Source organism: Epinephelus moara, unplaced genomic scaffold, assembly GCF_006386435.1.
Source record: "Epinephelus moara isolate mb unplaced genomic scaffold, YSFRI_EMoa_1.0 scaffold1538, whole genome shotgun sequence".
NCBI lineage: Eukaryota > Metazoa > Chordata > Actinopteri > Perciformes > Serranidae > Epinephelus > Epinephelus moara.
In genome coordinates, this window is record NW_026079036.1 from 1 (window position 1) to 12553 (window position 12553).

The 12553-nt window shown below is 43.4% G+C and overlaps 2 protein-coding genes and 1 long non-coding RNA gene across 3 annotated transcripts; 2 read left to right on the plus strand and 1 right to left on the minus strand.

The window, feature by feature from the left end:
* Positions 1 to 4: 4 nt before the first annotated feature.
* Positions 5 to 2595, plus strand: LOC126387020 (polyadenylate-binding protein 1A-like; the record flags this gene model as incomplete). Its single annotated transcript, XM_050039582.1, has 8 exons — positions 5 to 124; positions 239 to 605; positions 737 to 847; positions 967 to 1112; positions 1226 to 1310; positions 1548 to 1678; positions 1957 to 2056; positions 2209 to 2595. Coding segments are annotated over 7 exons (1053 nt in total), but the record flags the coding sequence as incomplete, so codon positions are not given.
* A 244-nt stretch (positions 2596 to 2839) lies between these two features.
* LOC126387021 (type-4 ice-structuring protein LS-12-like) lies at positions 2840 to 5300 on the minus strand. The gene is made up of 4 exons (XM_050039584.1): positions 5158 to 5300; positions 3615 to 3683; positions 3416 to 3524; positions 2840 to 3154 (listed from the first exon to the last, which is right to left on the minus strand). Exons 2-4 carry the CDS (start codon positions 3661 to 3663, stop codon positions 2941 to 2943), a joined length of 372 nt encoding a protein of 123 aa, XP_049895541.1. The 5' UTR covers positions 3664 to 3683; positions 5158 to 5300; the 3' UTR covers positions 2840 to 2940.
* A 4469-nt stretch (positions 5301 to 9769) lies between these two features.
* LOC126387022 (uncharacterized) lies at positions 9770 to 10901 on the plus strand. Its single transcript, XR_007569583.1, has 3 exons — positions 9770 to 10394; positions 10503 to 10597; positions 10798 to 10901. It is a non-coding gene; the product is annotated as an uncharacterized LOC126387022 (long non-coding RNA).
* The last annotated feature ends 1652 nt before the right edge of the window (positions 10902 to 12553 follow it).

The following is a 12553-nucleotide window of genomic DNA, read 5'->3' on the forward strand; positions in this document are numbered from 1 at the left end:
TCAAAAACTACTTTTGTTGTATTTCCAGGGTGTCAACTTATACGTGAAGAACCTTGATGACGGAATTGACGATGAACGCCTGCGAAAGGAGTTTGCACCATTTGGTACCATAACCAGTGCTAAGGTAGGACCTCAGCAGTTTACTTATCTCCTGTAATTAATGGACGGCTGAGAAACTACTTTCATTTGTCGAGGTCCAGATTCATTCATTAGTTTCATTGAACTTTCTTGCTCTCAGGTCATGATGGAGGGCGGGCGCAGCAAAGGTTTCGGCTTTGTCTGCTTCTCTTCCCCAGAGGAGGCCACCAAAGCAGTGACGGAAATGAACGGACGCATTGTTGCCACCAAGCCATTGTATGTGGCCCTGGCCCAGCGGAAAGAGGAGCGTCAAGCCCACCTCACCAACCAGTACATGCAGCGCATGGCCAGTGTGCGTGCAGTGCCAAATCCAGTCATCAATCCCTACCAACCAGCCCCACCCTCTGGGTACTTCATGGCAGCCATACCTCAGGCCCAGAACCGTGCTGCTTACTACCCAGCTGCTGGGCAGATGGCCCAGCTCCGCCCGAGCCCACGCTGGGCCACTCAAGGTGTCCGACCACAGCGTGAGTATCTCGTCCCTTTTAAACTGTCCTTCCATCATTGTTGTCATTTTAAAAGCATGTCAAGACACAGTGAAACAAAAACAGACATCTCTACTTGTACATGAGGCCCCTGTGTTTTTGTGTGTTTACAGACTTCCAGAACATGCCAGGTGCTATGCGTCCCTCAGCACCACGCCCTCAGACCTTTGGTGCCATGCGGCCGGCCTCCCAGGTGCCCCGCATGATGTCTGCCCAGCGCGTCGGTCAGTCACCTAAACTCAATCAGTAGTCTGTCTAACTGCACATCAAATACAGTTCACCTGTTCAGCTGCTACTTGTGTCTTTGTGTTAATGTTTGTCTGCCTGTTGGCTCCTCTTGCAGCAGCTCAGACCATGGGCCCCCGACCAGCCACCGCAGCCGCTGCAGCCAGCGCCCCTGTGCGTGGAGTCCCTCAGTACAAATATGCCGCAGGAGTCCGCAATCCCCAGCAGCACATGCCCACCCAGCCACAAGTCCCCATGCAGCAGGTAGGGATGCACATTTTTTTTGTTAGACCAGACCTACTGACCTTTTCTGCCCACCACATGACAGAAAAATACGAAACTGATTGACTTTTAATTCCCTGTGTCCCACTCCTCAGCCTGCTGTTCATGTTCAGGGACAGGAGCCTCTGACGGCCTCCATGCTGGCTGCTGCTCCACCACAGGAACAGAAGCAGATGCTGGGTAAGTGTCAGCAACAAGCTCTCCATTACCACTTACCATATTAGCATTTGTTCCGCCTTCATACAGTCAGAATGTGCTAACTCTGTCCCCGACTAAGAAAAACATCCCCTCACTATACTATGTGAGCTGTAAATTGTATGTAACACATGTATTGACATGGTGTTGTCTCAGTAACTGGCCCTCAACGAGTGATAATTCCTTTCTGTATTAAATCCTCTGTATCTGTCACTCCTCCAGGTGAGCGTCTGTTTCCACTGATCCAGGCCATGCACCCGAGCCTGGCAGGGAAGATCACTGGCATGTTGCTGGAAATTGACAACTCAGAGCTGCTCCACATGCTGGAGTCCCCAGAGTCTCTCCGCTCAAAGGTAAGTACTTAAGTCCATTAATATTAACAACATCCCTGTGGTTGTTTCTCTGAGTTCACCGGGACTTAATATTAAAATGGCAGAGAGAAGCAGAGAGCACTCTCTGTTCCTGATATAAATGTTCCACCAAAGGATGTGTTTTAGTGCAAGTGTGCATCTTCACTAGTCAGCAGTCATTTTCAAACTACAGAAAGGTGGATCTTGTGGAAGCAGAGCACTTTTGAGATCCCACCATGATGTTGTGGTGTTGCTAACATTCAGCGACTTAATCTTTGCAGGTGGATGAGGCGGTGGCTGTGCTCCAGGCCCACCAGGCAAAGGAGGCTGCTCAGAAGACTGTGACAAATTCAGCTGGTGTCCCGAGTGTCTAAACATAAGGTATTACTAGTTCTCCAGAGCAGAGGACAGCTGCCACACACTTAAACATCCTACTAGCTGTGTGTATAACTGTTGGTTGTGAACTGTCCCCACCATAAACATATACAATAGTAATCAGTATCACTGATTGTACTTTCATGTTGTTTTCACAGAGTGGGGAACCTCGAGACTAGCTTCACCGATGGACAAAAGAATTTAACAGTGAAAAAATTGAAAATACACAAAACAAAGTAAAAAGAAGCGAAATGATATATTAAAAAAATACCGATGGTAACAAGTCTCCAGCCAGGCCTATAATGAACAGAAACAGCAGGCCTGATTTGCTGAGTTAAAAAGAAAAAAACACACAAAAAAAGAGAAAAAGTTAAAATACAAAATGACCCGTTTGAGGGGTTTTAGAGTTCTGTGACAACATAAAGTTTGAGCATTCCTTTTTGCCATTTTATCCCTTTTAAATGTTTGAATGTTTTGGCTGCAGAAGCCTGTTGTTGTGAAATTTCCCTTCACCTTGGCTTGCTTGAATAAAACTTATAAAATAATTAGTTTGTGTCTGTTTTTGGTGTCTGCCATTTAAAAATAATTCAGAACTCCAATGGTAAAGTGGTCCAAAATACAACGATCATCGATGGTGCCCCCAGTTTATACAGCGGTGGTTAGATGGGGCCCCTGAAAATCTTGGTGGCACATCAAAAGTAAAAACCATAACTGAATGTCAGGAATCTGATTTTGCTGTGGAAGTTCATAGGCTCGTACACTCACACAAAAGAAATACACACAGTGAAGTTGTGTTTCAAACTTTTAGTTGTGCTTTGGGACAGAGAGGACAATATCAACAATATACCTAAACATGTTAGGCTGTTGCATCTTTTGGAAAGACCGTTAGTTTAGTCGTCAGTGGCCCTGGTCAGGCCTGTCAGCTGCTGGATGATGGCCTCCATCTGCCTCTGGAAGTTATCCATGTGAGACTCGATCTCAGTCTGCAGGTTGGCAGCCAGGGGCTGGATCTGCTCCTCGATGTGAGTGGCAACAGTCCTCACGTGCTCCTCGATCTTAGCGACCACGGGTTCCAGCTGGGTTTTGCTACCCTGCCCCAAGGTGCTGTGGGGTACAACATGATGAACCACCATATATAAAAATCAGTTGGCATCATGTGTCCTGGGCTCGTAAAGATAGTGATAGTCAAAGTGTCTGAGGGGCTTTGTGCTTTTATGAATAGCCCCAAATTACAAAACAGTGTATCCTTTGATCATTTGCTTTTACTTCACATGTACTTCTTAAGTGTGAAAAAAAACAACTCACTGCTAAATACTGCAATATTAGTATTTGTATCTGTGGAGGTCAAGGTGTTACTGTACTCACTAAGCCTGGTCCGTCAGGTTGTTGTTCTGGGTAATCTCAGTCAGTGCCTCCACCACCTTGTCTCCGATCTGCTTCAGGTGAAACTGTATCCCGTCAGGGCTGGGAGCAGCTATCGGGTGGGTTTACAAAGACAAAAGTAAATGACGAAGTATGTTTTATTTACTACTGTAATTAAAAAACAATAGTGTGAAGGTCATACCTTGTGCCAGAGCGAGCATGGCAGCAGCTACAATGAGGGAGAATTTCATGGCTGCTGAGGGGAGAAGACCTACAAAGACAAACCAATATTAGATATAACCTGATGTTAACATGTTCAATATAATCATACCCACGCTGACTGAAAGCACCATCCTTTTTTGTCGTCATGCTCAACTTTAAAGGGAAATTTCGGTTTATTTCAACCTGTCTCCTATCGTCCTAAATTTGTTTCAAGTGACTAGTGACATGAAGATAATAGTTAGCATGTTATATTTAAAAACATGGCAGCACACCGGTAAGGTAAGACAACATATTTACATGTCGTTTTCTATATGTTCTCTGACATTTATCCTAACGATATGAGGCAGTCTTTGTGGAAAANTGAAATTTCCCTTTAACTTTGACATTTTTTTCTTTTTTAATTCAAAATGATTTTAAGCCATTAGGATGTTTCACAAAGCTGAATGTGAGAAAGCCTCCTGTTGCTTACTCAGATGACTCACTGATAAAAGTTCTCACATTTTCTAGGAATCCCAGCCCACCTTTTTCATCATCAGGTAATCAATGAATATCTTACAACACTGTTGTCCAAACTCCCACACATTACCTTTGAAAGTTTGTCTGGCTTATCAGAGACACCGTGTCAACAGCACCAGTAAGTGAACCTTCAAAAAATGAACCTCTGCTTTGACTCAGAAGCAGAAAACTGAACAGGATTCTCAAACTAACATGACTGAGGGTGGCAGTAGCTCAGTCTGAGGGGACTTGGCTTGAGGTTGTAGGTTCATGTCCCCGGTATGGCCCAGACAGGGAGTATGGACTAGTAGCTGGAGAGGTGGCAGTTCATGCTCATGGGCACTGCTGAGATCCCACACCCCAATCGTAGACGATTTAATATCCTTCTCAGGCCTCACATTTTAATCTGAGTGTATACAAATATAAAAACATGTGCTGCTGCGGTCAAGGGCGCAGGTTTTGTTACTACACTGGGGGGGCACATATGTGAAACGGGAAGTATGAGGGTCCTCCACCAGAAAATTCTGAGTATCAAACATTTAATTTCCAGCAATTTGTGCCTTTTATGTATCAATTTATGATGTGAATGTCTTTAATTTTGTCAAAATAAAAGTCCTCTGCTACTTTTATGTTTTCCCTGTGGGGACAAATGTACATGTATGCAATATTGAGGGGGACGTCCCCCCTGCGTCGCCCATGAAATCTACACCTGTGGCTTCTTTTGAGCTTTTTGTTGCCCCATAACAATAAAAACAATAGATTGATAGAGATTAGGCCATAACTTTACATTAAAGTATGACTTAAAACTTAAAATATATATATGATTCAGAAACACCACCATTTTCAAGAGAAAATCCTACACATTGGTTTGTGTTTTGTTCATATTCAATTCTCCCTTTGCCATTATTCAACATCAACTCCCTCATTAAATCTGGCAGTGTTACATTCAAGAAGAATTCATGAAATTGTGCTGCTGCATCAAATGCAGTTTAAGCCTGTAAGAAACAGAGACGAAGAGTTCGACTCACCTGTGCTGCAGGAGAATTTGGGCTGGATGGTGACTTCCTGTAGGACTCACTCTTCTTATACTCCCTCACAGTGATGCAGCGTTGTCGTAGGGTGAGTCTGATTTGACAAGATAAAGAAAAAAATAAACATTATTGGATCACTGCGCCAATGAGGGAATTCCAGCTCAGTCTGCCAGTTGGGCAAAAGAAACCAAAGTCCATCAGTCCCTCTGCTGACAGTCCAACAAATCTTTTTTTGCAAGTTAGATGGTGTGCTGGAGTTTATCTGAAAACTGCCACCAGCAGGTTGATATTTATGGTCTTTAGTGATGTCCACACAACTGTTGGATAGCTTGCCATGAAATCTGGAACAACATCCATGCCCCCCTCAGGATGAATTACAATCAAACTAATCATCCCATGACATATCAGTCCAGTTAATACCTGAAATAACATAATGACATCCCATCAGCCTCAGCTGTCCTTTCCACTTTGTGTTAATTAGCAAGTGTTAGGATGTTAAACTAATACGGCTGAACATCAGCATGTTAGCATTGAGCTCAACTCACAGAGCTGCTAACATGTCTGTTACGTACTTCCTGAGACCTGGTAAATCATATCTGCCCTCTGTCTGGGACACGACACCGAGGCCTTTATTCCAAACACCAAGCATGCAGCCTGTTTGAGTCCTGATGTACTGTGTAAAGCACATCCTGGACTCTTGATGTAACACACATGAGGGTGTGACCAACACAACACATCTGTCTTTTCAAAAAAGCAGACAAAGGCCAAAACACATTGTATGGCAGAGGGAGATAAGTGATCAGATGTTTAAGATACATCATTTCTGTTCTTTCAGTGGATGTCCGTGGAGTCTTAACTAGATTATATTAAGATTTTAAAAGTGTATGTTTATTTTAATCTTTTAAAAATACACATTTTAACTCATGTCCTTCGTGGAGGACGGTGGGACTTGCTTCTTGTCATTTTTAACCATATTCCGTAGTTTAGAAAACAAAACAAAAACCCAGAGCCAGGCGGTACAGCAGGATGTTTAAAGCTCTCCCATCGCCCATTTTGGATTAGAGGTACCATATATGGGGCTGCCCAGTAGCTCACCAAGCAGAGTGGGTACCCCATGTACAAAGGTCATGTCCATCCTGCAGCGGCCATGGGCTCGATTCTGACCTGCTGCCCTCTGCTGCATGTCGTCCCCTCCATCTCCCACCCTCATGCTCAGCCTATCCCATCTAATAAAGGCACAAAAAGGTGTAAAAATAACTTTAAAAAAAAAGAAGTAACATGTAAACTTGAGTTTTGAAGTTTTTGCTATTTAATACAGATTCAAGGAAGAGCTAAAGGAGATTATTTTTAGTGTACGCACACACATGCATAACCACGCACATTATGTACAACCAGTTAAAAGAAAATAAATTAAATTGAATTAAATAAAATTAAAATTAATAAAATAAAATAAATGTAATTAAAATTAATTTTAAAAAATACATTTTATTATGTAAATGTGCTGTATGTTACTGTAATTAAATGTATGTTTTGTGGAAAAGACCCACTATAAGGGACATGCTATAAAACTGAAATAAATAAGAAACAATAAGAAGCAAATAAAAAAGAAAAAAATCTTTATATGTATCTTACATCCCGATTACTTATGTAAAAAAGAAAGAAGAAAGAAAGAAAGGAAATATATTCCAACTTTTATTTTTCCCCAGGTTTCAGGTGGATATATTTAAACATTAATTATGAGCATTTATGTCTGCCCAAACAGGTAATTATTGAATTAAGAGTAAGAGTTCAGTTTCCTGTTTGAGAGTAAATAGGCTACAAAACCTTTCCTTTTGACATTTAAGACTTATTAGTTTTAATGTAATGAACAGGCATTCTCTAGCTGTTCTTATAACACTCATTCATGTGAATGTATCCCTCTGCCTCTGGTTTACATCCAGCAGGGTGTTATTGCGACCGATCCACATTTACAGCTGTTGTAAATTCATTAATTCTTGTTCCCATTCCACCCCAGTCAGTCATAAACAATTCAACATGGGGGGAAATAGAAATACGGGGAACAATATGTGAGCAGGCGACATAAACAACATGAGCTGTTTCATAAAATCTGGATGACAATCCTGTGAGACTCTTTTCATCTCGAGGGAAAGCTCTGCACTGGAGTTTTAAAAGTCAGATTTTGACTATAAAGCGTTGATCAAAACCAGATGTGGGAATGTATTCTCTCTGTCCGCAGTCTGTTCACCGCTGGGCCGGACTCCCCCTGTGGAAACAGCTTAGGTTGTTTACATCCCTCAAACCCATCCTCTAAAAGTGGAAAAAAAAGAGAGCTTCAGACGTGGAGCCATCTCTGCTGTGGTATGCAAGGCATGCAAGGATGACACAGACCTGAGTGCTGCATAAACTTTGCAGCAGGAGGAGGTGGTAAAAACAGTTTGGTCGAACAAATGATAAAGCTTACTGTATTAAGGGTAGGCTAGTACAAAAACATAAAGACAGAGGAAAAAAATTGAGGGCTGCAGTCTTTTTGGGATAGCCAGGATTAAGTTATAATAAAAAAGTCCAATTTATTACGAGTAATAAAATCATGACATAAAAACGATTCATTATTTAGGGATCTGATATTTAAAAGGCCAAAATTCACAGGGTCACTGTTAAAAACAAGGGGTGGAAGAGACTGACGGTGTACTTGAATTAAGTTGTCATGATTAGTGCCAGAAGGGCGTGATGATGAATGTGCTGTTGGTTTGTGGTGGGAAATGACAGTGGAGATGAAAGAGGGTATGCCAGTAATTTTATCTGAATAAACAGTTTGAGTGGGGAGATGGACCGGTGAGAGTGGCAGTACCTGGGGTGGGCGACAGGTGGAGCTGGCGCAGGAGATGGTGGTCTGAGAGGCAGGAGAGGAAGACGGGGGTAGAGTGGGTGTGTGGGTGTAATCAGAAAACTGTCATGCACGTGTGGATGATTGGACTGCATATTGAATGTTTGATCGGAGCATTTGGTTTCCTTGCGGGCTTGGATGAATCCCATCTCTGCTAAAAAGTTCGGCACGGTCCCAGAACAGGTTAAAATTGTCTATAAAATCCATGTTGTGGGAATTGCAGGTGGACTGGAGCCGGGTGTGGAGGTAGAGCATACGGCTAAAACGTTCAGATCGGCGGCCAAACGGGGGAAGAGGGCCACTGATAAAAACAGACTTTCCACAATCCTTTAAAACATTAAAAAGGAGATGAAAATCAGCTATGGTGTGCTCGGACTGGGACATGTTGTTGCAACCAGCATGGGCAACTATTTTTGTGACAGAAGTGGGGAGTGAGGGCAATATGTCCAGAAGTTTATTGTGTATGAAGTGGACTGTGGCACCAGGGAAACAGTGAGTGATGGCATTGATGAAGCAGATATCCCTGGTTATGCTGTCACCGATGATTAAAGTGGTAGGGGGGAAAAGGGGGCGAGGAGGTGGTGTGTGTGGACCAGTTGGACGGGTTGCCGGACGCTCAGCTTCCACTGCCTCCGTGGAGGACGGCGGTTCAGGGCTGGAAGGTGGTGGCCCGGCCAGGGGGAGCCCTCCCGACCGTCTGATGACAGCCTCCTGCACATTGGCGTGCACAGACTTTTTGAAGGGCAGGGGTGAAAAGAAAAAAAAGGGCACATACAGCGCGTTCTCGCCACTGAAGAGGGCACTAAGTTCCGCGTGTTTTCGAGGGCACACTAGACATGTTTATATGTTATACAAATGGCACATTATATAGCCTTAAAACAGACTAACTAGACAGACTACTCAAGTTAGTTTGTAGTTAGGATCAGCATCCACGAGAACTGTGTAGATTCAATGTTGGACTGTGAAGAACACACAGAGACATGGATGTATGAAGGAAATAAATCTGTGGGGGGGTCTGGGGGTCCTCCCCCAGAAAATTTTCAATTAAGTAGATGCCATTTCCTGTATTCTAGTGCATTTTAACACCATATTAGCTCCAGATAATCCAAACTGGTTCTGTGAGATATAGTTCTGGCTCAATATAGATCAAAAAAGGGCCCAACATAAAAGTCATTGCAACAGTAATGTTTTTACCACCCAAGAGGGCAGTTTATCATGTTTTTTGGCTGCCAAGAGGGCACTTTAGTGCGCGTTTTGGCTCCCAGGAGGGCATTTTGGCTGCCAAGAGGGCACTTTAGCGCACGTTTTGGCTCCCAGGAGAGCACTTTAGCGCGTGTTTTGGCTCCCAAGAGTGCACTTTAGCATGTGTTTTGGCTCCCAGGAGGGCACTTTGGCTGCCAAGAGGGCACTTTAGCGTGCGTTTTGGCTCCCAGGAGAGCACTTTGGCTGCCAAGAGGGCACTTTGGCTGCCAAGAGGGCACTTTAGCACACGTTTTGGCTCCCAGGAGGACATGTTGGCTGCCAAGAGGGCACTTTGGCTGCCAAGAGGGCACTTTAGCACACGTTTTGGCTCCCAGGAGGGCACTTTAGAGCATGTTTTGGCTCCCAGGAGGGCACTTTAGCGGGCGTTTTTCAACAATTGGGCCACGCCCCTGTTCACCGTGGTGGAGAGACTAGCCGTCCGACCAGCACTGGGCTCAGGTGGAGGAGGTGGAGCAGTGGCAGGGGGAGAGGAGAGGAAAAAAATTCAAAACATAAAAAAATAACACAAAAATCGTTTTTTTCTTTTTGTAACAATGGTGAAGCTGGAGTAGACACTCGAGGACTGGACGGTAACGTATAAGAAAGGGCTGCCTAACGTTAAAGACGAACGACAAATTTTTTTCCCCCAGTCGACGTGTTACTGGTCCAGAAGCGAAGCTAAGTAACGTTTATTTGCTTTTATCGTCGTGTCAAATTTGAATGACAGTTTTAATAACAGTACAAGTCGACATTGTGCCATTTTAACTTGCTCATCTTATAATTTTTACTTAAAAACCCTTCAACTGACAAGCCAACGGTTGTTAACGTTTACCATCAGCATTCTGCCCCGAACTGACGTGACGTTAGCGACCGTGAGAGAACCAAGCGTTTGTGGCGGCTGTTCCCCGTGGTGGAGCGACGAGCCGTCCGACCGGCACTAGGCGCAGGTGGAGGAGGTGGAGCAGCGGCAGGAGGAGAGGAGATGCCGGCCGTTGGTGAAGAAGACACAGCGGTGGTTGCAGGAGAGGTGACGCCAGCCGCAGGTTGAGGAGACACAGCGGAGACTGCGGGAGTGCTGCCGCCGGCCGCAAGTGGAGGTGGAGTAGCAGTAAGTAGGCCTATGTCAGAGAGACATACATATTCAGTGTTTAATCCTTTTTAGTTAAACATTATGGGGTAAAATGTAGTCTCTAAAGATAATCTCTCTGTTGTCCAGTAAACGCCATGAGCATCCGTGTCATGACAGATGACACCGGAAAGTCTCGAGGCTTCGGGTTTGTCAGCTTTGAGAGGCACGAGGACGCCCAGAAGGTAAGACTTGTACCAACCACCTGGAAATGACCACTGTCTCGTCAAATTTCTGCATCTCAGTTAATTCCTCAAATTGAGACTTGCTCGGGCGTAACATCTGACCCTTTGCAAATCAATAAAACCTTTATGGAATTCTATAAATTGCTATATTCATCTGATTGTCCTAATACCTCTGCGGATATGATCTCCTTCTTTGATAGGTTTAATACTCCCATTCTGGATCGGGTTGCAGCTGAGGAACTGGAACGTCCTATCACAGCAGTTGAACTTGAGGCGGCAGTTAAATCGTTACAATGTGGTAAAAGTCCAGGCCCTGATGGCTTTCCAGCCGAGTTTTATAAAACATTTTGGAAACAGCTGGCCCCACACCTATTAGAGATGTTCACTGAGTCTTATAAGTCAGGTACACTTCCCCACACCCTAAACCAGGCTTGCATTTCTCTGCTTCTAAAGAAAGGTAAAGACCCACTTTCATGCGGTTCGTATCGACCCATTAGTCTGTTGAATGTCGACTTCAAATTATTGTCCAAGTTGCTAGCTAGACGCTTAGAAGTTGTCCTGCCTTCAATTATATCTCTGGATCAAACTGGGTTTATTCGTAATAGACACTCCTTTTTTAATCTTAGAAGGGTGTTTAATGTGGTTTATAATCCTCCTCCAAATGCTCTCCCAGAAGCTCTGATAGCTCTGGACGCCGAGAAGGCATTTGACAGGGTAGAGTGGGATTATCTTTTTTTTATTTTGGGGAAATTTGGTTTTGGGGAAAAATTTGTTTCATGGGTTAGATTATTATATGCCTCTCCTCAGGCCATGGTCAGGACAAATGGCACAAATTCGGAATATTTTCGCTTACATCGTTCTACAAGGCAGGGTTGCCCATTAAGTCCGCTTTTATTTGCTATTGTGATGGAGCCTCTGTCAGTTGCTCTGCAGTCTCATCCTGATATATGTGGTATAACCAGAAACGGTGTAGAGCTGAAGGTGGCGCTGTATGCGGATGATCTCCTGTTGCTTTTGTCTAATCTGTCACGTTCTATTCCTGCAGCCCTTTCAGTCCTAGACAAATTTAGTAGATTCTCTGGATATAAACTTAATCTTAGCAAAAGTGAAATGTGTACTGTTAATGGAGAGATAAATGAAAATTCACCTCAACTTCAAAATTTACCATTTAAGGTAGTGAACTCTGGCTTTGTTTATCTTGGAGTATATGTTGCCAAAACATTGGTTAATCTCTATAAGAAAAATTTCCTCTCTCTGCTTACAAAAATTAAACAAGATTTTGAGCGATGGTCCCTACTAAATCTTTCTATAGCTGCCAGAATCAATGCAATTAAAATGAACATCTTTCCGCGCTTTTTATATTTATTCCAATGCATTCCGATCTTCCTTCCTCTTTTCTTTTTCCATAAAGTAGACAGTATTATTCTAGATTTTATTTGGAACAAGAAAACTCCTAGGTTGCGTTGTCAAGTTTTACAGAGGCCCAAAGCTCTGGGTGGAATGGTGTTACCAAACTTCCTTTATTATTATTGGGCAACAAACATTAGAAATCTGAACTACTGGGTTAATTATGGAGATATTGAGGTCCCTCCATCATGGTTGATCTTGGAAGCAAATTCAGTTCAGCAGGTCCCTCCATCATGGTTGATCTTGGAAGCAAATTCAGTTCAGCCAGTGTCATTGAAAGCGTTACTGTATTCACCCTTGTCTTTTTCTACTTCTGGTCATACTAAGAATGTGATAGTGGCCTCCAGTATTAAAATATGGACTCAGTTTAGATGTCATTTTGGCCTGCAAACGCTTTCTACTGGGGCTCCACTTGCAGCAAATCCTATTTTTTCCCCATCGTTATTGGACAGCACCTTTTCTATATGGGCTAGGCTGGGCATAAAAACTCTTAGAGACCTGTATGTTGATTCTATTTTTGCTTCTTTACAACAATTGGTAAATAAATCT

Bases quoted from the DNA above. Each gene is read 5' to 3' on its own strand.
- LOC126387021 (XM_050039584.1), bottom strand. From the start codon at position 3,663: ATGAAATTCTCCCTCATTGTAGCTGCTGCCATGCTCGCTCTGGCACAA. The intron at 3,525-3,614 runs GTATGACCTTCA...CCCACCCGATAG, and splicing joins CATGCTCGCTCTGGCACAAG to CTGCTCCCAGCCCTGACGGG. The intron at 3,155-3,415 runs GTGAGTACAGTA...TGTACCCCACAG, and splicing joins AACCTGACGGACCAGGCTTA to CACCTTGGGGCAGGGTAGCA.